The 24,022-nt window shown below is 40.6% G+C and overlaps 1 protein-coding gene across 1 annotated transcript in view; it reads left to right on the top strand.

Moving 5' to 3' along the window:
• Positions 1-24,022, top strand: part of LOC308161301 (leucine-rich repeat-containing protein 1-like) — a 33,149-nt gene that overhangs the window by 3,533 nt on the left and 5,594 nt on the right. Inside the window, exons 2-10 of the mRNA XM_080535299.1 lie at positions 6,887-7,004; positions 7,776-7,854; positions 8,344-8,433; positions 20,400-20,456; positions 20,803-20,866; positions 21,281-21,355; positions 21,630-21,774; positions 22,983-23,101; positions 23,397-23,480. Of these exons, the coding sequence (XP_080391425.1) occupies positions 6,887-7,004; positions 7,776-7,854; positions 8,344-8,433; positions 20,400-20,456; positions 20,803-20,866; positions 21,281-21,355; positions 21,630-21,774; positions 22,983-23,101; positions 23,397-23,480 (831 nt within the window). The remainder of the gene's footprint in view (positions 1-6,886; positions 7,005-7,775; positions 7,855-8,343; positions 8,434-20,399; positions 20,457-20,802; positions 20,867-21,280; positions 21,356-21,629; positions 21,775-22,982; positions 23,102-23,396; positions 23,481-24,022) is intronic.

Below are 24,022 nucleotides of genomic sequence, written 5' to 3'. Positions count from 1 at the left end.
AATAGCTAAACCAACTAGAAATTAGCTGAGAACAGGCAGGGCCAGTGCATCTGTGCATTCTCAAGTTGGACAATGTAGTCAAATTCTGACTGTACGGCTTTGAAACATAGCCATGGCAACATGGCTGCCATTATTTATAAAATAATTCATAGAACATCCTATGAATTCTCTTTTGAATAACCACCACATGACACAACTATCAACTCAATATGTGCAATCAATAGATTCTCTCAAATACCACAATGATGTATATCCTACCACAGTCTACACATTGCAGCATATAGCCTAGGGATTTTCCTGACTCAGGTACACGTGTCAAGAAAACATTCCTATTATCGGTCATGACACGACTTCCAAAATCCTAGCATTGCTGAACCACTGTGTCACCTGTCGTTTTTGTGTTGCCAACATTGGGGCTCACACTAAACAATGTGGCACAGGCAGTGTGTCACACACACACAGGCGGTGTGTCACACACGACAATATTCTTCACTTGATTGTGAGGGTTGCTGATACCACACTGTCTGGCGAAAACAAAAAAACGAAATGTGACTTTGTTTGTCACAAGACGAGACAGACAAGTCTCATTGGCTAGTGCTTATTACCATTCTCAAAACTTGTCTTTGCGCATTACAAGAGCATTGCAAATGTTGTCTGGGGCGGCTCAAAGACAGGATCAGTAGCCCTCAGATCTGACCAATTCACAATAAACAGGTTCGGTATTGGCCACCCCGAGTAGGCAACAACATGGGGGAATGTATTAACCTGCAAGAGGGCAGGTTCATTCTGGAAAATTCGTTATCATATAGTTTCTGATCTGGCTGGTCCCCGACAGCTCTTTTTGAAACAGAAAGTCAGAGTTGATCCGGGATTTGAGTAAAATACGCTTGCTTACTCATTGATCCAGTTTTCTGGAATATCCCCCTGTATAGTAACCCTGTTTTTTCTATTAACAACATTGTAGCATGTTGTTATGTATTTACTACACTAGAATTGGGGTTACTTTGTGCAAAAATATTACTTGAATTAATCTGTTATTAGGCTACTTAGCCAATCACATGAGTAAATAAGTTATGAGTTCTGAATGTTGATAGCCTTTAATCTAAATCTGGAATCATTTCCTCCACTTGCATTAAATGTCTTCGTAGAGTGTCAAATAGAAGAGAAAAGTATAGATCCCTTCTTGCATTCTATGATGTAAGAAGGATCACAACTATTGTTAATGGTGCTCCTTGGCATGTAACTAATACCATCCAGGCTAGCTGAGTGAACCCAAGACAAGTCAAACAGAACAAATCCTCTAAATCACTGTACTGTGCTCATTCGTTGTATTGCCGCTGCATCACATTTGCTTCCAAGGTGATGTAGACCTAGCTCAAACAAGCCCTTGGATAGGCCCATAGACATACTGTAGTACATAGCCTAGTAACAGTGTTTTCATCATGTAGGCCTACTGTATGTTTAGATGACACTGCATTACAAAGATTATATCATGCCTGTTGTTCCTAGATAATGAGTTCAGAGCTTAGGAAAAGTTAGAGAAAGGAGTGATAATTTAGTGTTGATTTTTCTGAGTTATTTTTCTGAGATGTGGATTATTGGGCAATGGCTTTGTCCTTGTCAAATAAATGAAACTCATAAATACAACTTTGTTTGCATCCCTCTTATTTAACCGAACTGGAATGTTTCATACTGAAACGTAGGCTATGAAGACAAGCAATATAGATTTTTTCCTTATTCTTGTCCAACTTGCAAAACTTAGCCTACAATGATTAGTAGGGATGTAACAATGCACTCAACTCACGATTCGATACGATTCACAATATGATTTTCTCACTTTTTGTTTTTTAAACAAAATGGAATTGCAGACAAATTATGACAAAAAAATTATTTATTTCTCAGACACAAACTACAAAATACTGTATTTTCTTAAAGAAATCATATAAATCATATTTCATAACCAACAAAATAAGTAGTTATTATACTGTATTGTTTGTTTTGTTGACATATGGGATGTGTTCAGCTAGGCTCAAATCATATTTTCAGTATTTAAGTATTGCTGCTGATATGTAGTTCCTGAAAACAGGTCATAGAAATGATCTATTTGCATGTTTAAACACATTTCCCCTTAGTTTGCATTTTGATGATGAATCACTTCTTCACCAGCATTCCCAATGTCAATGTAGCTAGAGAGATAACACTTACAATAACTTACCAACACACCACCAACAATGCAAACTTTGACAACAGCATTGCAAGACGAGTGCAGCGAGCTACAGCAATAACAGTCGAAAAATGTAGCTCTGCACGTTTTAAATTGCACAACGCTATTAGCTACAAGACTTCACAAAAAGCATTCTAGGATAAATTACGAACACAGCGGTTGCTGTGGAGCCTCGGTGGCAGAAGGCTGCAACCGGCCTCACCTGACCCAGCAATCCTTCAACCTGACGCGGTGTACAGGGGCGTAGCCAGTTCATTTTCAGGGGTGACACACAGGGGGGGGATAACAGTTCAATTGGGGGGGCCAGCCAAAAGCGCCCAAAACTTTTTGGGGGGTCAAAAATTAAGGCTGCCACAGACCTCTGTCTAAGTGCACTGTGTATTTAGTGTTTCTGTTGTCTGTATTATCTCTTTCACCTTTGTAAGCAGGGTGCATATGACCTTTTAATTTTGCACTGCCAACATTAAAATTATGATTGACATGTCCCCTTGTTTATGATATTCTCATCAACATATGTTTTAGTAAGCTCACCAACAGTAGCCTAAGTCAGATTAAGCAGGTGCAACGTATTGTGCAAGAATAACAATATTTACAGCGCTGTCAATTTATAAGTATTGCAATATTACTTTTATTTTCTAATAATGATAATCAACTTGTGAAATGCGACCATGCAGACCGACACGCACCCCCGTCATTCATCCCGGTTACTTTCATTTTGGAATTCCATGATGAAACCATAACTTCCCGGGGGGCTACAATAAAAAACGTGTTGCTTAGGAAGAGGACAATAATTTAGCAGACACATCCCTGTGTTCCTTAGGGGGAGGAGAATCTAGCAGCCTTGCCCTTCCGGTTCGAACGGATGAACGTGGTAATTAGATGATCACACAGTCCTTGCTTTTGAACACGTCCTGAAACAAAAGTTAGCTCCGCCCCTGGCGGGGTTCACTCAACCGCTTAGGTGGCCGAAACACTATAATGTTATAATGTGGACAAAACACTATAATATGGTGATAGTATGTGTTTCTAGCCCGGCCTCTCTCACTGCAACATCCATATTCCTTGCATTGTCCGAAGCAAATATCATGATTATTTTTTCATGTCACCGATTTAAATTGTCACATATTTGTACAGATAATGACATCCCTAATGGCTAGTGATGAGAATAATGGCTAGGCTGAGGAATAAGTGGGTCACACCTAAAATCCCTCAGTCTAGCCTATTGGTAGTAGCAGTCAATAGATTCTGAAGCATTGGGACACAGCCTAATGCTTTGTTGCTTTACTTTCCCCTTATTATTTGTATAATAATGCCCTCATAGAATGGTCTATCGATCTTTCTTAAAAGTGTTTAGTCTGATCCTCAAATCTCAATGATTTGCTAGGACACAATCTTAGACCCATTTTCAAAGTCTAGTACAATGTGAAATCAACATGGTGCTATGGCACAACATATGGTTATTTTGTTTTGTCAAGCCCTGCATCACACCTGAAGTTTATTGGCATTGTATTCTGTTAAGTATTTACAGATGTGCCAACTTGGGTTAATGCAAAAGCCAGACTTCCTCAACAGAAACTTGTTCCCTGTTCCTTGTTCCCTGTTCCTGTTTGCATCTTATGACCACGAAGGCCATGTCAACATAGCAATACAGGCAATAAAGTATTGTAGTTGGATTACTGTCCTCATACAGACAACCCCCCCCCCCCCCCCCACCACACACACACACACACACACTCACACATTTTTAGAATGCCAACAGAGACTTCTCTGGAGAACCCGGTGACCATGTCATATGGCTTGGAATGTTTGACATTCCCCATTACACTAGACATTTTGCTTTGTCTCCAGGCCCCTTCTTCAGAAGCGTGAATGTCTGAGTTGGTCAGTAGTTTGTCAGGTTAAGTTAATGAATTTCAGCTGTTTGAACAAGTTGTCCCTGAGCGTCTCTGACCTCGATCAGTCTTAAGCAGGCTTGAACAGTTTAGAGGACCTTTGAGTGAGGCTCTAGGGATTATGTTTTTTTGTAGATATTGGTGTTTCTGTTTTGTAAAGTGATGTTGACCTTTAAGGCCCATGTTATGGTCTCGACAAGGTAGACATGTTTCTCTCATTTGTTATGATCGTTATTTTGCATTGTGAAAGGAATGGCATTTGCTGGCTTTTATATCAGTTATGATGAAGAAGCTCAAATAGACCAAACTACTGGGACATGCTGTGACTGGGAGCAGGCCACGTGAGTGTAACTCTCTTGTGTCTAGATGTCTTGTTTTAGCCTGTTTCTATATTTAAACATCGTCCTTGCTACCTTTTTAATGAAACTGGTACCAAGACAGATGTAGTTTGCAGGAGCCATTAGGCTACCCCAGAGAGTTGATGGACTTAACCCAATAAGACTTCAAATATTGACATAAGAGTGAGAATGGTTAATGTATACATGTCAGTTTCAGTCTCTGTGTGGCAGGTGTGGAGGATGGGTTAGGGGTGTGGTAATAACAGTGGAAGCGGAAGAACCGGTTTACTACCGTCAGTGCCCTATTTCTTTTTGGACCAACTGATTTGACCTTTTTGATACATTAGAATAAACCTGCATCTGATTAGATGCCTCTTTCTGCTTCCTGCTCCTTTCTCTGTGTCTTATCAAACGGACTGTTGAAACCACAACCTGTTCAGTTACGGACAAACAGAATAATTCTGTATTTTGTCTTTGCGGACCCCCTTGAGAACGAGAGGGTTCATCTCAAGGGGTTATTCCCAATAAAGAATTTCAGATGAACATGACCAAAACCAGAGCAGGTTTCATCCACACCAGCTTCACTTTCTGCAGTATTCTTCGTCGGGTGTGTTTTGTATCTGTCGCAGGAACACCTTTTTCCTTAGGCTGAAGCTTGTTGTTTTGCTCGATAATAACACAGCAGAGTGAAACAGGAAAATTCACATTTTGAATTAATCACAAACTGCTGGGCTAAAAAGATGTGCGTTGTAAGGTGAGGCGAGACACCTTTCGACACGAGACATATCGGCGACGCCTCTAAAGAGTGTTTATTTTCAAACTCTGAACGGAGGCGGTGAGCTAACGGTAGTAGTTGGTGAATAGTTGATGGGAGTATAGAGCTAGATAGCTAGTCCTGAGCTAGGTTCAAAAGACAGACAGTGTTCAACTTCTGAGACACAGCCAGCTGTCCTATGGTATCAGGGCATCCCTAGTAAATACTAGTATTGTGAACTTGTGATTAATCATGGTTAAACTGATTAATTTCTGAATTATTATTAATTATTGTGATTAACTTGATAAACATTTTTCATCGATTGACAGCACTATTGTTTTTATATCATTAAAGTGTGCAGAGACATTTTGAGTGGACATTTGATCATAACAAGTGAATGGCTTAAATTACTCTCTCCTACTGTACCCTCCCGCTCTAGTCTTACCCACGTGTTGCTCGGGGGAAACGTCCCAGGAAAGACACTATTGGTCCTTGGAACGACATCTGTCAGTGATGTTTATCTACTACTGCATGATAATTGGTCCGAAATGTAATCTCCAAGATCAGCATCGGCCTACAAGACTGACTATAGCATAAAGGAAGTTAGCCTCCTCCATTAGCCTAGTTGGGCTGTTTTAAGCTGACTCTGGGCACCTTGTTTTGAGTTCAAATGAGTCATAATTAATAGCCTAGCACTTGTTCTGTTTCAGTCGTGAAGTGATATAGCCTAACAACACACTTTTCTAAACCATCTCACAATTGACAGATTTTACATAGTGCTTTATTTTCATTTAAGTGTTATTAAAACACATAGCATATAGTACAGGTCACAGAGACCGTGTCCTCTTAAAATTGCAAATTGGACCCGTGTTCACCATCACTGATTGTAGGCGTACGTGTTTGCAATGAAATGAGGCTACTTGATGCTCTTGAAATAGGCCTACCACATCAGAGGTTTTCTGATTTGTATTCTATTATTAACAGTAAAATGTAGCCTATCAGGCCTATACCAGCATGGTTTAGAGCCCCATTCGAAGATGCAAGAGAAGAGAGTATTCATGTTGCAGATTCAATTTCAGCAATTCAGGTTTAGACTGTGCCTAGTGCCATAACAGCAACGTTGGAATCTGAGCACACGTCCTATTGGTCAGAACCTCAGAGCATTCCGTCATGAAGTGTCAGGTGTTCTTGAGTACAGCATTGTGTTCTTGAAAACACTGCTTGTTATTGAGATATAGGTCATTTTGGGGGTTAATTTTCTTATCTGTGAAACTGCTCGCTGAGGGGGTCAAATTGCCCTTTGTCGAACAGTCGACTCACAGTGCCGACAAGTGTAAGGATGAGCCAACTAACAAGTAGGTCATTCACGATCTGAACAATATTTGCCAGGCCACTGACCATTCTTAATTGCTTTCGCTAGTTGAAACTTCAGTTAGTTGACTGTGCATGTCTTACTGTTTAAGTATGATCTATCAGTTTGTCAGATTTTAACATGAAGTGACATACTCAAAACCATTATTATTTTAATGCGATAGATGTTAATGTTTTTCTTGGAACAAACAAGTTCACATAAAACCCATGCTGTACTATCTCATTTATTGTTCTCATTGAATGCTTCCTCAGTAGGTCCATAATAAACTATATTGCTTCTCTAATAATGTTTTATCATGTCTTTCAGCCATTTTTCCAGCTTATCAAGCTACGTAAACTGGGCCTTAGTGACAATGAGATCCAGAGACTTCCACCAGAGATAGCCAACTTCATGCAGCTGGTAGAACTTGATGTCTCCAGAAACGGTAAGAAGAGATAACCATTGTCCTGAAACAGCAAACAACATGACATTGATTCAGACCTGTATCCAAACAACTCTCCTTAGACGCTATTCTAGGAACGAAATTTATCTTGAAAAACCTGCTACTTAGAACCCGCTATTTTGAACGTTTTTTTAAATTGTTTTAATTTAAAGAAACAACACAATAATCTGAGTAAAGAGAAAGTGTAGCCTGCTAGATGACAAGCAACAGAAGTAGACATGGTCAGCAATATCCATCCAACCCTTGACTACTGTACACACCCAACAAATTGCCCTATTGAAGCCACTGTGGTGGGGTTCCTCCCACAAAGGCTGAGCAGGAAGGGGTTAACATTCCTCAAAGAAACTCAGAGCTGCCATCATAGAGTTTCCCCAACAGCACCGAATCCAGAATGCTAATTATGTTGATTATAGAAGTAGTCTATGTCTATGTTTGGCAAGTGACATGATCATTTTGTGGTGCTTTAAATGGTTCTAAATACGATGTTCACTCCTTTATGGATATTTTTTTTTGTCTTGTATCTGATCATTTCTGGATCACAAGCTTCATGGGAAAAGTAGCCTATACTGTAGTAAGATGGACTTAAGATAGATGTTGCTTGTTTCCACTTGTGTAATAACAACTGTTCAACTATGCAATTTCCCGTGTACCATGTAAGAACATGCTAATCATTTGTTGTTACTAGAGTATAGTGTTACAACATGGATTTAGGGGTTACATAATACAATGTTATTTTCTTCCTCCCTCATACAGACATTATGGAAATTCCTGAGAGCATTTCATACTGTAAAGCTCTCCAAGTAGCAGACTTCAGTGGAAACCCATTAACAAGGTAATATCCTTAATCCTGTCTAATACCATTGATATTTAGTAAACAACAGAAAACACAATTTCTTTCAAGTCTTTTAAATTCTTTTAATCAAGAGAAATATGAGCCACTTGCATCGTTCTTTTGTTGTCACAACTCAGTCAGGTGTCCATTATACTGCCTGATATTAGGCTGCAAGTGGATAACGTTTGCAGCAATGCAATTTCAACATGGAGAAATAGTCGCTGATTGATATAATCAAGACAGTTTCTTTAATGAGAGCACACTGTCCATTCTAAAAAAGAGAACCTACTCTGAGATGGAAATTGAAGAACTATTTTAAGGTTTATACTGTATGGGTAGCCTACTTAGTCATGTTCTGACATAATTTACTTTTGTTCTAACTTTCCATTTCAATATATTAGACTCAGGTATCTGCAATCATTCACTTACTACTGTTCAGTTGAAAATGTCAAATCTTATTTGACTACTGTACCTGTCTTGTCTTTGCAGATTGCCTGAGAGTTTTCCAGAGCTACGGAGTTTAACATGCCTTTCCATCAATGACATTTCATTGCAAGCCCTTCCCGAAAACATTGGAAAGTAAGTACCTAACCAACTTTTTCTATCTTATTAATTGATTCATGATAACGGCTTCACTCCCCCCAGCCCCCACTCCCATTTTAAATTTTAAAAGTGAAAATACCATCGATCAGAGTTTGCTGCAACTGAAGAGTCGCTCGCTATAAACTAAGTTTTTTTGCACAGTGTTTGTGCGGATGCTGTTATTTAGCAGTTTTTTTTCATCATTTTCCAATGAATTTCAAATAATGTATAGTCGTACTTCTGGGTTTCGATAAATATAACATAAATAGCACGACGCCGTAATTCCCTTCCACCTCTCCATAACCTAAACACGAATGACTTAAGTGAAGATCTCATCCAGGAACCCCAAATTCATGTATGTTAATATACTTAATAGTTACACCAACCAACTCTCTACCGAACTACCCCAAGCTCTATCTATCTACAGTGCCTTTAGTAAGTATTCACCCCCCTGGACTTTTTCCACATTTTGTTGTTATCACTTGACTTTAAAATAGATTTAGGCCTAATATGTTTTTTGTCACTGATCAACAGAACACAAAATACTACAGGGTAGTGGCACTGTGTCACGCTGTGAATTAAACTGTATACATGGTAATGATATCTTTCTTTGATTGCCAACAACATTGTTGTTAAAAGCAAAAATGAAAGCATTATGATGTTCCGCATTATGTGTTTTAGCGGTACCTTTTGCACATGTTTGACATGAATAAACAGATTTTGCTAATGCAATCCAGCCATTCTGTTTAAAAGTCCTGTACTACATATGAAAATATTACTCTTTCTATCTTTTAACATGGTGGAATGTTGATTTAGACCAACATTCTGAGAGCTCCATTATTACTGCAACTGCCATGGAACTAAAATAACAGGAGACCTGCAGAACACATTTTTAGAATGATTCCACAACAATGCACTCGCTAGGGCTAGGCTATCAGACCTACCCCACTCTCAACCCATGAGAGTCTTACGACAGGGGGTGTCATTGGTACACAACGTACGTTGGTCTCTCATCACTTAAAAGCTGTCGCCACTCTCCAAATGATAGCCTTGTGAAGTTTGTAAGACGCAAAATGCCAGCCATCTTGATCGCCAGTGAGTGTGCTCAACATTTTTAAGATAGTGACAGCGTGATCGGGGGGGGGGGGATTGTGGAATTCACAATGCACGTACATACACAATAACACGTACGCAACAATCATAATGTAAATGTATTTAATGTACATCACTTAGATCAGGGGTCGGGAACCTTTTTGACTGGGAGAGCCATAAAAGCCAAATATTTCTAAATGTATTTCATTGAGAGCCATATAGTATTTTTAACATAGAAAATTAAATATGTCTTACTTTTAATGCGATTTCTCGTGCTGCATGGTTTTGCTGATGTCCAATGTAGTCTGGTTCATACGTGGTGAGGTTGAGCTTCATGCAGGCGTTGAGGCTTCCATCAGTTAAACGTGAGCGTAGGTTGGTCTTAATGTTCCTCATATGCGAGAATGACTGCTCACATACATATGTAGAGCCAAACATGGTCAATACGGCAATACTAACACGCTGCATTGTGTGGTATGTCACAGGAAGCTCGTTCCAAGTTTTCAGAATCAGCTGGTCTTCAGGTTGAAGTTTTTTCATTTCTGTCCACTTGTGTTCCCTCGCCAGCTCTGCTCGCTGTCGCGCAAGACTTTCCAACTCTCCATTAAGTGTCTTGAACTTACTCATCCACATGTCTGATGCCTTCAGGTCAGCAACTTCCAGCTCAAAGTCTCCCATAGAGACCCCAGGGATGCATGTCAGGTCGATTTTGTCCACTGCACACTCATGTGGATGAGTGATGAACTTGAAAAGACCAGTGCGCGCACGAAATTCTCCAAAACGTGCTTTGAATGACTGCAGGAGATTGGACGTAAAGCCAGCTAGCTGCTGGAGATCCAGATGTTGAGTGGAGTCACTTGCTAAGCATGCATCTCTAAATTGTTGCAGTGTTACAAAGTGCAGAAGACGACCTGTTTCAATGTCCCTGAGAAAGACTTCCAGCTTGCTTTCAAATGCAAACACTGCTTGTTGAAGGGATGAGATTGTATTTCCAATACCTTGCATTTTCACATTGAGCTGGTTCAGATGGCCTGTTATGTCCACGAGATAGTGAAACTGCAGGAGCCAGTCAGTGTTGTCTAGCTCAGGATGCTTGACGCCTTTCATTTGAAGAAAAGTCCGGATTTCACTCAGGCAAGCTGCAAAACGGCTGAGCACCTTTCCCCTTGACAACCAACGCACGTTGCTGTGTAAAAGCAGACTGGGATAATGATTCCCAACTTCTTCTAACAGAGCTTTAAACTGGCGATCATTTAAAGCTCGGGCAACAATGAAGTTGACCACTCGAATGATCAGCGACATCACCTCACCTAGCTCCTCAGGGATACTCCTAGCTCCTCAGGGATACTCCTAGCTCCTCAGGGATACTCACGGTGATCACAGACATGAGCGGTCGCATCTCTCAACGCTCCTCCTGCTGCTGCTCCGACAACAATGCAACAGCGAGGATTATTCCACACTTTCTCCTGTTCCTTCTGTGGATTACGGATTTATACATTAAATCACCACAGAACTTACATCTTATGGAGAAGGAGACAAACTTTATTGGAAAAAATGAGACCCATAGCGACTTTTATCTCCACGCCGCAAAGAAGTATATAAACTTCGGAACGGCAGCTATTCACACAACGCTGACTGCTGATCTGATGCGGAAAAACAAGCCCCCGGCAGGTAGAATGGACCGAAGGACCATGATCTGTCTCTATCTACTTCTCTCGGGAGACATTCAGCTGAATCCCGGACCAGTCTCAACCAGGCAGGCTACACGTTTGGCCAGAGAGCAGCTATGCCTTTCCCAGGCAAATGTTACTAGCGACGCCATTGACGCCATTGTCGTCAAACCGGTCAAACCGGTACCAGCAGCGGACTTCCTGGATTCAGACGAGGCTAACAAAACAAAGGGTAGCTATGCTATCAACATTACCCCCCCACCTAACTTCCACCAGCTATCTAGTGAACACAGAGGCCTCCCCCACCCGGCGACGACCCCCCCCCCCCCCCCTCCCTCCCCCACCCGACGACGACCCCCCCCCCCCCCCCCCCCCCTTCTCCACCCGGAGACTCTCTACCGAAGACGTTGAACAATGGGCGACCCCCCCCATCCCCCAATCCTCAACTTGACGATGACCTGAATTGTGACTATTTCCAAGTCAAGGACATGAACTCTCTATTTGGACACAGCAGTAAGGGCCTGCATATTGTTCACCTTAATGTGACCAGTCTTGTGCCTAAACTGGACCAAATCAGAGAAATGTTCCATGACAGCAAGGTTCACATTTTGAGCTTCTCTGAGACCAAGTTTGATGAATCAATCAAAGACCCAGAGATTGAAATAGTTAACTACACAGTCATCAGAAACGACAGGAACAGGTATTGGGGTGGTGTCTGCATGTACATTCACAACGATATTATCTTTAACACCCGGTATGACCTGAATCGTGACAAATTAGAATCTGTTTGGGTTGAAATTATCTTTAACAAAGCAAAACCGGTGCTGGTTGGTACTATCTACAGACCTCCCGATCAGAATGATTTCTATGATATTCTTGAGGGGTGCTTGGATGACGTTGACTGTGTGGAAAAGATTCTTATTGGGGATTTGAACACGGACATGCTCAGAAATGAAGCATCCGTTTTCAAATCCTTCACTAGGTTTTCTGAATTACACGGTCTCCGTCAACAAATTACCAAACCCACTAGGGTGTGTATTTCTACTCAAACCACCATAGATCTCATTCTAACATCGGATGAGTCCAAAATCTCCAAGAGTGGGGTTATTGTATGTGGGCTAAGTGATCATTACATGATCTTTTGCACTCGTAAAAAACATAAACCCAAGGCTGGCGGTCATAAAACTGTAACCACTAGATCCCTTAAATCCTATTCTAGTGAGGCCTTAAACCATAAACTGGAGAATCAAGACTGGTTAGATGAACTAAAATGCACACAGGTTGAAGAGGCATGGCTAGGTTTCAAAACCAAATTCCTAAATATTATTGACAGTATAGCCCCCATGAGAACCACCAGGGTTAAAGCCCGATCGGAACCATGGATGAATTCGGACATTCTAAATGCTATGAAAGTCAGAGACCTAAAATGCTCTGAAGTTCAAAAATGCAAATCAAAATTAGTGAAACACTTAAACGAAGATCACAAAACCCACTTTGAGAAAATTAAAAAACAATGCAACAAACTATGCAATCAGGTAATTACCATGACCAAATCTGCTAAGAAAGAATACCTCGATAACAAAATCGAAGAAAACTTAAACAAACCACGTGACCTTTGGAAGCTACTTAATAGCCAACTAGGTTGCAGTCAAAAACTCAAAACCAGGTCTACAAACATCAGCATAAAATCTGGAGATTCTCTCCTTACAGACAAGCTGGATGTGGCTAAGTGCTTAAACACTTTCTTTACAACAATAGCCACTAAATTAGTTAACAATCTACCACCCCACTCAGGGCGTTATGGTGTAGAGCACATCCGTGCGTTCTACAATAAACTGGGTGTACGCAAAGATGATTTTAAACTCTCCATGGTGTCAAACGATGAGGTGTTTAAAAAGCTGGGCGCTCTACACTCAGAAAAGGCCACGGGCCATGACAATATTCCAGCCAGATTTCTAAAAGACTCAGCTGCCTCCATTACCCCAATCATCACCCACATAATAAACCTCTCCATCAAACAGGGACACGTCCCCCTTGACTTTAAAATAGCAAGGGTAACCCCACTGTATAAAAAAGGAAGCAAATTAGACCCAGACAACTACCAACCTGTTTCTATTCTTAATTCCATCTCGAAACTTATGGAAAAAATAGTTTATGAACAGGTTGATAGGTACCTTACCGAAAAAAATCTGATGTATGAATTTCAATCAGGATTCAGAACATCCCATTCCACTGACACATGCCTTCTCTATTTGAACGACCACATCAACCATGAGGTGGACTCGGGCAAGTACTGCGGCATGGTCATGCTGGACCTCCAGAAGGCCTTCGACACAGTAGATCACCACATATTGTTAGATAAACTGAAAGCAATTGGGTTCGATAGAACATCGGTGAGCTGGATGCAATCCTACTTAGAGGGGAGGGAACAGGTGGTTAGTGTGAACGGAACACTGTCCCCCCCCCTCCCAGTGACCTGCGGCGTTCCACAAGGAAGCATATTGGGACCTTTACTGTTCCTAATATATGTGAATGACATGTCATCAGCATGTGATTGCAATTTGTTCCTGTTCGCGGATGACTCGGCTCTGCTGGTCTCTGACAGGGATATATTGCAGGTGGAAAAAGCGCTAAGCACTGAACTGAGTAGAATCTGCATCTGGCTAGCTGACAATAAACTATCAATACACCTAGGTAAAACTGAAACCATCCTATACGGATCCCCATCTAAACTCAGAAAGGCTGAACATTTTTAAATAAAAGTGGGTAACATTAATATCACAAGAAAAGAGGATATTACATACCTGGGCTCCATCTTAGAGGCAAATCTTTCCGGAGATAAAATGGCAGCAAAAGTAATCAAAAAAGTGAACCATAGAACTAGATTCTTGTACAGGATATCCTCACTTGTCAGTAAAAACACACTGAGGACCCTATCAGGAGCTCTCATTCAATGTCACTTCGACTATGCCGTAACATCATGGTACTATAGAACCACAAAGGCCCATAAAACAAGACTCCAGACAGCCCAAAATAAACTGGTTAGGCTTCTGCTAGGCCTCAACCCTAGGACACATCTAACCGCTGCTCATTTTTTGAGCCTTGATTGGCTACGAGTAGTTGACAGAGTGCAGCAGCTTGCACTGGGCCTGGTCTTCAAGATACGCTACACCACAAAGACACCCAAGTACCTGTCAACATACTTCCAAAAAGTGAACAACGTCCACACATACAACACCAGAGGAAGCTCCACGAACCACGTTCAACCGCGTTGCACCACAAACAAGGGGTTAAACTTGTTTGCAAACTATGCAGTAAAAATGTGGAACGCCCTTCCTATAATCTTAAAGGAGTGCAAAACACTGCCCACCTTCAAAACCACTCTCAAAAAACATTTACAGGAGGCTGCAATCCGTAACTGGACCCTCTAAATCAAAAATCTGATTAAAAGACCCGAACTACCCACTGTACATACTTTGTGTTTTGTCCCCCGCCCCCACCGGTGGTGTATGTCCCCACCTGTCCTACCCGCTGTACATACCTTATGTTTTGTTGTATTGTTCTTCCCATGATGGATGTATGTTTATCTTGTAGATAGTAATAGTTATTTGTCTGTATTATCTTGTAGATAGTACTAGTTTTTTTTTTTGTCTGTCTTACATGTAACGATGAATTGAGAATCAAGGACCCCAATTGAAATAAGCCAGTGGCTTTCTTGGGTTTTTATCCTGTTAGTTGACCTTGTATGTAATATGTACTTTCATGTACCTACTTCTGCAAATCTTCTAATAAAGTTTTCAATCAATCAATCAAACTCCTGGCCACACGTCTGAGAGCAAAGCGCCTCCTGGTGCAGGATGCAATGAAAACTTCGGATGGCTCTCTTTTCATGTTCACCGAGAAGCGCTACAAATCCTTTGTTCTTCCCCAACATACAGGGTGCACCATCAGTACAGACAGAAATAAGTTTATCCATCGGCAGTTTTTTTTCTTTAGCAAACTCCATGAAAGACGTGAATAAATCCTCTCCTCTGGTTGTCCCTTTCATTGGCAAAACAGCCAAGCTTTCCTCACGCAGTGTGTCACCTGCAGCATACCTGGCAAATATACTGAACTGAGATAGATGGCTAACATCTGTTGACTCATCTAACGCGAGAGAAAAGTATGTCCCGGCGTTTATGTCCTTAATTAGTGTTTCCTCAACTTGATTTGCCATCATGATGCTACGATCGTGAACAGTTCTTGCTGACAGAGGCATGTCTTTTATTCGTTTGATTATCTTGTCTTTATTTGGGAAGTCATGAAACAGTTCATTGGCCACATCAAGCATGAATGTTTTGGCATACTCGCCATCTGTGAATGGTTTTCCATTCCTGACTATTGCCAAAGCACCCGCAAAGCTAGTGGAATTCCCGTCACCTTGCTTGGTCCACCCACGCAGTTGCTGTTGACTCGTCTGCACTCTCCGTTGTAGCTCCTCGCATGCCTTTTTCCTGCTGTCCCCCGCTGGATATTTCGATGCAAATGAAGCATGATGCGTATCGAAGTGCCGCTTTATATTTGACCGTTTCATCGATGCAATTTTATCATTGCATATTAGACATACCGCAGATCCTGCGATCTCCACAAATGCAAATTCCTCTGTCCACGCAGCCTGGAATGCACGGTAATCATCGTCTTTTTTTCTTTTTGCCATCTTTCTCGTTACAAGGGTTGAAGCGTATAAGCTAGTTCAATATCTGATCAAATTGTTTTTTATTTATTCACCTTTACAACGACCTCTGACACTCTCGCGAGACATTGGTTCCCGACCCGACCCACGGGTCACGGGTCATGGGTCCCGTGAAGAGTCCCGTGAAATTTAACTTCAAAACTAATTTCTGTTTACTTTAAAATGACACAGTATTATTACGCAATATCACAAGTATTTTAAAATCAGTTCCAAACTGAATTTTTTTTTTTTTTTACTTTTCAACCCAATTGTCTGGGAGCCATATGCCGTCACCGGAAGAGCCATATATGGCTCGCGAGCCATAGGTTCCCGACCGCTGCATTTAGTATGCACTATCACTGATGTAAGACGAATTTTGATAAACTGCCAAAATGGCTACTGTTTACTGTTTACTATACAGAGTATGAGACCTAGCTCATAGCTGTGTTAAATAGCTAGATTACAGAAATGCTTCTTGGGGAAGGGGGACAGCTATCGTTTTATAGGACAACTTCACTAGCATACACCGTCATTGAATGGAGCACTTTCAACGTGTCAGAGAAATGTTTCCAATCAACACAATCATCAACCGTGACCTCTTTTGTCTGTACCTTCTCCCTCTTCAGAACGGGTCTTTAAATGGGGGAAAGGTGGATAGTGCTGTAGTCAAATAAGCCAAGGGGAGGCCTAGGAGACGCCTTATAGACCCATAGCATAAATCCAGTTGGGCAGGTGATGTACTGGTAGAAATGTGTTGATTTGTTCAGCTTGCAGTGATCTCCAAATACTAATGTAGGATATCACAGTGATACGAGACATACTGTATCAGTGCAGACTGTGAAACGATGCTCTCAACTCCTAAACCGACCAATTATTTACCCACTCCACTGAACCTAAACCTCAGGCTCATCCTATCTATCTGTCTATCTGATTGTCGGTCTGTCTATCCATCTATCCATCTATCTATCTATCCATCCAATCCATCTTTAACTTTATCTGCTACCATAAGAAGACTATATCTTTCTTACTACCCTCCCCCATGTATAATCCAAACCGTCTTTAAACTTTTTCCATTACCAAACTAAGACTTTGCAAGCCCATAAAGATTTTTGTGGAACTACTTTTCTAGTTGTGTTTATTTGTAAACTTTACAAGGATTCAAATTGTATTATTCAGGACGACGAGGAATGGTGCAAAGGGACGTATCATTCATTGGCAGATAAACATGCAGCGCTCTTGTATCAGAGTGTTTTGCCTCTTTCCTGTCCCTCTTATACCCTGGGACCTTGTTAATTTCCTGTGTAATTTCCTCCAGTGTGCCATTTTCCCTGACTTTCAGTTGCAGCAGAATGCCAGCTCTCTCCCTTAAGATAACTGCTACTGCACAGTGTGTCACAGCAACAACTAGTTGACTACTAAATGGAGATCTGTTTTGACATGCCATAATGCTGTAAATTATGGATAAACTTAACATACCATACCCACATATGCTTAATGTAGATGGGTATTTAGCGGAACGGGTCAACCTTGGATTTTTCTCGTTCGTAGTGGAAGTTCTAGATTAAAACCTTGGACTAATGTTACACTTATTGCGCTCCATTTAGTCATTAAACCTGTGTTGATCTGTTAGTTACCATAGTGATCTGGTGGTAGTTCCCCAACCTCAGACAAAGCTATCACCGTCAGTACTAGACCTGTAGCACCTCAGTATTACCCTTCATATTATGGGATAGATAATCTCTCAGACATGATGAGATGATTCTGTCCTTTTCCCCTATGGGGGTTTCCTCCAGATTGCTGTCACGCACAGTGTTCAGAGTTCTTAGGGTTGATGGATCACAGGCATCACAGCTCTCTCCCCGTGGTACGGCCTCTGCCTCCGCCTTAGGCATGTGTGCCATATCTGTCTTACATAACCCAATGAGTTAGGACCTGTCTGCCTCCCGAGGAGGAACGGCACTGGGAACCATAACACTGTTCAAAAACAGGTTAGCGAGGGATTTCAACACCGCATTCTAAGGCAAGATGTAATAGGGGGGTGAACAGCATTAATATCTTATCAGCATTGTGTGGTACTGTAGTTATCAAATGACTACGCTAAGCAAGCTGGCACACATCTTATACAATAGGCCTAGTGCTGGTCTGTGAGGTCCTGTAGCTGGGGCCAACATGCAGGCAGCAAGTATCAGAGCTGGAGAGATTTCTGTCTGTCTTTTTAATCTGGCCCAGTAACCCAGCATTGTGACAGGAGAGAAAAAAACACGCCAAAACAAGACCCAGTTGGGTGACGTCACAGGAGAGCTACACAGCCACAGTCATTCAGGAGAGATTGCATATAGATTAAGCGCAATGCTACTCTGGTAATCGGCTTATATATTTATATATATATATATATATGTATATATAGCCTATATATATAAACAACCTCCCTGGCTCCCTTCCTTGTTAAAACATTTGCCGCCATTTCTCCTTCAAATTTCCTAAAGTTATTCGTTTACGGTCACAAAAGTCAAATGCATGGCTTCTTTCTTGGGTTTTAAGGAATCCTCCATACGATTCAGGTTGAAGGAAATTCACCCTTGTGAAATAAGAAAGTCTTGCAGCAAAAGAGTAGTGTACGGTACACCAAGTATACCAGGCATGAAAGACAGCTCAAATACAATTACATGTCTGAAAGGCACACGTTATATATACAAGAGACCCCAAAGGTGTGGCTACCCTAGAGTTAGGCAGTGGTTAACAATGATAGGGAGCAAGGTCAATAGTAGTCAGTAGTCAGTATGAGGCGATCAAGTTGTTGGCCATGGCTTTGTCAGTCAATGCCTGTAGCAGAGAGCTCTCATGACTGACTAGCTGGCCCCTTTCTTATCCTAATGCCTGCAGATACAGTACAGGCACACCTTCTCATTCAATGTTTCCTTTATTTTCATGACTATTTACATTGTAGATTCTCACTGAAGGCATCAAAACTATGAATGAACACATGTGGAATGATGTACTTAACAAAAAAGTGTGAAATAACTCTAAATATGTCTTATATTTTAGATTCCTCAAAGTAGCCACCCTTTGCTTTTTTGTTGTTAATAAAATAAAATAAAATTGTTGTTAATAAAATATATAATAATAATATTAAATATAGATATATAATACCATTATATTATTAACACATATTATATTTAATATTATTATTATATATTTTATTAACAACAAAAAAGCAAAGGGTGGCTACTTTGAGGAATCTAAAATATAAGACATATTTAGAGTTATTTCACACTTTATTGTTAAATACATAATTCCTATGTGTTCATTCATAGTTTTGATGCCTTCAGTGAGAATCTACAATGTACCAAATAGTCATGAAAATAAAGGAAACACATTGAATGAGAAGGTGTGTCCAAACTTTTGGCCTGTACTGTACATATTAGCCATATTTCCTTACAATGTGCTTTGCCCAAACCTCTACGCTGTGACATGAAGACAGTCATGTGCACATACACCTTAATACAGTGTCTTTGTAATTGATTGTAATTATTTATTTGATATTTGATACTGTAGGCCTAACCCTTGTTTTTAACGAGTGCTACACGTTATCATGCAACACTCCTTTACTTGCCTGACATGCCATTGTACAAAGTTCACCTACTGACTTTATTCCAACACTTGACTATTGATAGGGCTTGCACATTTGGGCGTTTCTCTGGGTCATTGCTTCTTGGCTGGAATTTCAAACTAGGCCATTTTTAGTGCTCAGGTTGTTTATGTTGTATTGGAGGTGTGAACTACCCAAAGGGTGACGTACTGTAGATGTGTCTTCAATGTGTACATGTTTAGCCTACATCTTGTTGACCTATGGTATTAATATTGACACAAACCCACAACCATTCATATCATATTTGTTTGATCTCCAACCCTGTTTGACGCAGCCACATACTTTTTGTGTATTTATAAGCTCTTCACCTAATTTCATCCCTGGGGAATGAAGAGTTATTCTCGCTTTCTCTCCTTTTTTTCTCTTTTTCTCTCTCTCTCTATGTCTCTTTCTCTCTCTCTCTCTCTCTGTCTCTCTCTCTCTCTCTCTCTCTCTCTCTCTCTCTCTGTCTCTCTCTCTCTGTCTCTCTCTCTCTGTCTCTCTCTCTCTGTCTCTCTCTCTCTGTCTCTCTCTCTCTCTCTCTCTCTCTGTCTCTCTCTCTCTCTCTCTCTGTCTCTCTCTCTCTGTCTCTCTCTCTCTGTCTCTCTCTCTCTCTCTCTCTCTCTCTCTCTCTCTCTCTCTCTCTATGTCTCTTTCTCTGACATGTTTATGGCTTTTTTTCTTACTCCTGGAAAATCTTAATTCTTGTATTTCCTTGGACCTGTTGTACTGGTTTAGTAATCTTGCTCTATAAAACTGACATATAAAAGGGACGTCTGTTATTAATGACAGTGCATAGGCCTAATCTAGTTTTTAACAAACTACAATTTGCATAATATATCTAATTTGCCTCTCTTTACAGCCTTTCCAACTTGGTGTCACTGGAACTCAGAGAGAACCTGCTGACATATTTACCAGAGTAAGTATTTTCACCTGATATGTGAGGGAGTTTATGGACTAGAGCGTGTTGCGAATTTGTCTGTGGGTTCACATTAGACTCAGTCATACTGAAAGTGTTTTACGTAAGGGTAATGTGTAAGATGGCCTTAGATCAGTGGTGATATAGAAGGCAGTGTGTCCTCCAAACGTTCTAAACACAGTATTCTACCAGACCTCTAACCATCTCACTGCTTGTTTTGCTACCATGTCCATGCCAGTTTCACTCAGTTGGTGTGAAAGGCTAGGCAATCTGTTACTATGTGTGTATTGTATTTCACATATGTATGGACCTGTATGCTGAGTTTAACTCTTCTTGCATTTAACAGGTCACTGTCTTTACTAAATAGACTTGAAGAACTTGACCTAGGGAACAATGAACTTTACAACTTGGTAAGTTTATCTGAAATGCCATAAATACATTTGGTCTTATTAAAGGTGAAGCACATAGTTGTATGTGTTGCTGCCCTCTTTGGCGTCACTGAAAATGTAAATGTTCAATATGCTACGTTTTCTGATAGTGACAAATGTGTGCATATCCTGGTAAACAAACAAAACATACATTTGTGCTCGACTCGACTTGCGTTTGGACTCAAACAGCGGTCTCCACAGAATGTTATTCTTAATGGCAATGTAGTACTAAAAACAGGTTGTGAAGGAATGCCAGTTTAGAAATGTTTCACATTTTTGCATTTGCCTCAGTCACCTGTCTATAATTCTCTCTCTGCCTCTCTTCTGCCTCTCTTTTTTTCTGTCTCTCTCTCTCTACCTCTCTCTCATTCTCTTGCAATTCTTACTCCTACGTAGCCAGAAACAATAGGCTGTCTTGTCAGCTTAAAGGACTTGTGGCTGGATGGAAACCAGTTGGCTGAAATACCTGCAGTAAGCTATTCCTGACATTTATGTGCTAACATTACAATTGTTCTTGTACAGTATATCATCAGTTTGGTGGACAAAGCATAGTTTGCACTGTAAATATATTCCAGTTAATTAAAACATTTTGGTTGCAAAGTATACACTTTTCCAAAGCATATCACCTTATGCAGTAATTAACCCAAATTAATATTGCAACTTGATGTGTTGATGTGATGGAGTGATAAGAGTACTGTTTTTGCTCACACAATGGGAAATAAACAAAGATGTGTTTAACTTGCAGGAGATGGGCAGTATGAAAAACCTTCTGTGTCTAGATGTATCAGAGAACAAACTGGAGCATCTTCCAGAAGAGATGGGCGGCCTGGTATCCCTCACAGACCTGCTGGTGTCCCAGAACCTCATCGATGCTCTGCCAGAGGGCATAGGTTAGTATCTGCACTCTTCTATCCTTGCTGCTGCACACCACGGGAATAAGAATACACAGTGCCCTCTGTGTGTTTTTTTCACATTGGTTTTACCACTTAGAAATCACAATTACCTTTTTATTTCTGTTGTGTGCACTTAGCTGCACTATATCACTATTTGCACTTTTGGCTGGATGCTAAAGTGCATTTCGTTGTATACGGTAGTTCTTGTACTCTGCGATGACAATAAAGTTGAATCTAAATCTAAATCTAAGATCTAAACATAGTCCCCTTATTGTAAGGCACCAACAGGTATTGGAAACCCATTGGCTTGACAGGTGTTCCTGGTAAGTCAGGGTGTTCCGTCACATCATTAGTGCAGGCAAAAGAGAGCTGTCAATGTCTAGTATTGATTTTAGGCTTTTATTTTATTTATTTATTTGGAGTCTGCTATTGGTGTCTGCAACATGAGGGCCAAAGAGACTGAAAGTCAAGAAAACACCGGAAACACACGTCTAGCCAATATTCCAATACTTTTGGTGCCTAAAATAGGGGGACTATGTATAAAAAGGCTTGTAATTTCTAAATGGTAAAACCAATCTGAAAAAACAATACATTGAATTGAGAATCACAACTTCAACCTCACAGTAATTGTTTGATTGTGTGCATGTGCATATTCCTGTTGGTGCTTACCGTACATGTGGTTTGTTGTTGGTATCTTGTTTTCAATGGCACAATTCTAAAACTGATGGGTTCGATGTATTGGTCAACATGGATGTAGTCTATACTAAATTGAAACGGGAAGTTAATCTTAACGGATTCAAAGAATGTTCAGTACAGAGAGAGAGATTACTGTACACTACAGTATCTCAACCATATATTCATGATTGTGACATTGCTAACGGAAATTACCTACTAATTCATGTGGGATCTCCCTAGAGCACAACATAACTGCTAATAAATGGATGAAAATGAGTGATGAACTTTGAGAAAACATGTTGTATTATTGCCCGTTGGTGGTTCGTGATGTAGTTGCATTAGATATGAACTGGTTTTCATTGCAAATCCAAACAAGGACTATAAATGGGACCTATTTGGGACCTACAACAAATTATAGTTAATGATTACTATTCAATCTTCATTTTGAATTTGCTATCAAAGGTACATCTTATGCGATCTCTATGGAGGTACTGTGCTGATGTTTCAAGATGTCAATGTTTATTTTGCAGGAAAACTCAGGCGACTCTCAATATTGAAAGTGGATCAGAATCGGCTTGCCCAGCTGCCAGAAAGCATTGGCAACTGTGAGAGTCTGACTGAACTGGTGCTCACAGAGAATCAGCTACAGGTGTGTGTTCCTTCTGAAGGGATGAATAATGTCTTTACATCTCGTCACCTTAAAACTGGAACATGCCCTGACACTTCACGTCTTGTATGCTAAACCATCACATTTCTGTATTCTATATATCTTGCCCTCACAGTGCCACTTACCTATAAAATGTGTTTTTCCATCTTCACAGTACGACGTGTATAAGCCCCAGGCTTTGGCCAGAAGCCAGAGTGTCAACTGCTGCGTAACATTCAACAAACTGATTAATTCTACAACCTGATTAAGTATTTGCTCTTTTTGGTTCCCTATTTAGAGTTTGCCAAGAAGTATTGGGAAACTAAAGAGACTCTCCAACTTCAACTGTGATAAGAATCGACTCTCATCATTACCAAAAGAGGTAATTTGTTATACAAGAAATCAAGAGGGGAAATGTGTAGGCATCAACTGTCTTATCTTTGCTTTTATTATTGAGTCTTTTCATGTTATTTAGTGAGAGAGAAACTGAAAACGAGCTTTACCTAGTTCTCTCTCTCTCTCTCTCTCCCCACCCACCCACTCTTTTTCTCTCTCTCTCTCTCTCTCTCTCTCTCTCTCTCTCTCTCTCTCTCTCTCTCTCCACTCACTCACCCTCTCTATCCCACCCATCTCTCTCTCATTCTCCCTCCCGCTCTCTCTTCAGTTTGTGGCAGTACATTCATGACCCTTGAGATTGATTGATCATTTGCATGTTAAAAGAAAAAAAAGGCGTAATTTCAGGGCAGTATCTACCTCAGGGCATTTCTGAAGTAGGTACACGATTGTGTGAGTTTCTCACGAAAGCAGGCTTGTGTCCTTGTTTACAAATGTACCATTGTCCTTTTGATTAATGGTACTGTCTATAGGCTTTGTGTTGTCCTAACCCTCAAGTATTTTCAATGGAGATTCTTAATGTGGGTCTGG

The sequence above is a fragment of the Nansenia antarctica genome (assembly GCF_963989245.1).
Source record: "Nansenia antarctica genome assembly, chromosome: 1".
NCBI lineage: Eukaryota > Metazoa > Chordata > Actinopteri > Argentiniformes > Microstomatidae > Nansenia > Nansenia antarctica.
The sequence above is the reverse complement of the archived record's forward strand: the minus strand, read 5'-3'. Positions and strand labels throughout refer to the sequence as shown.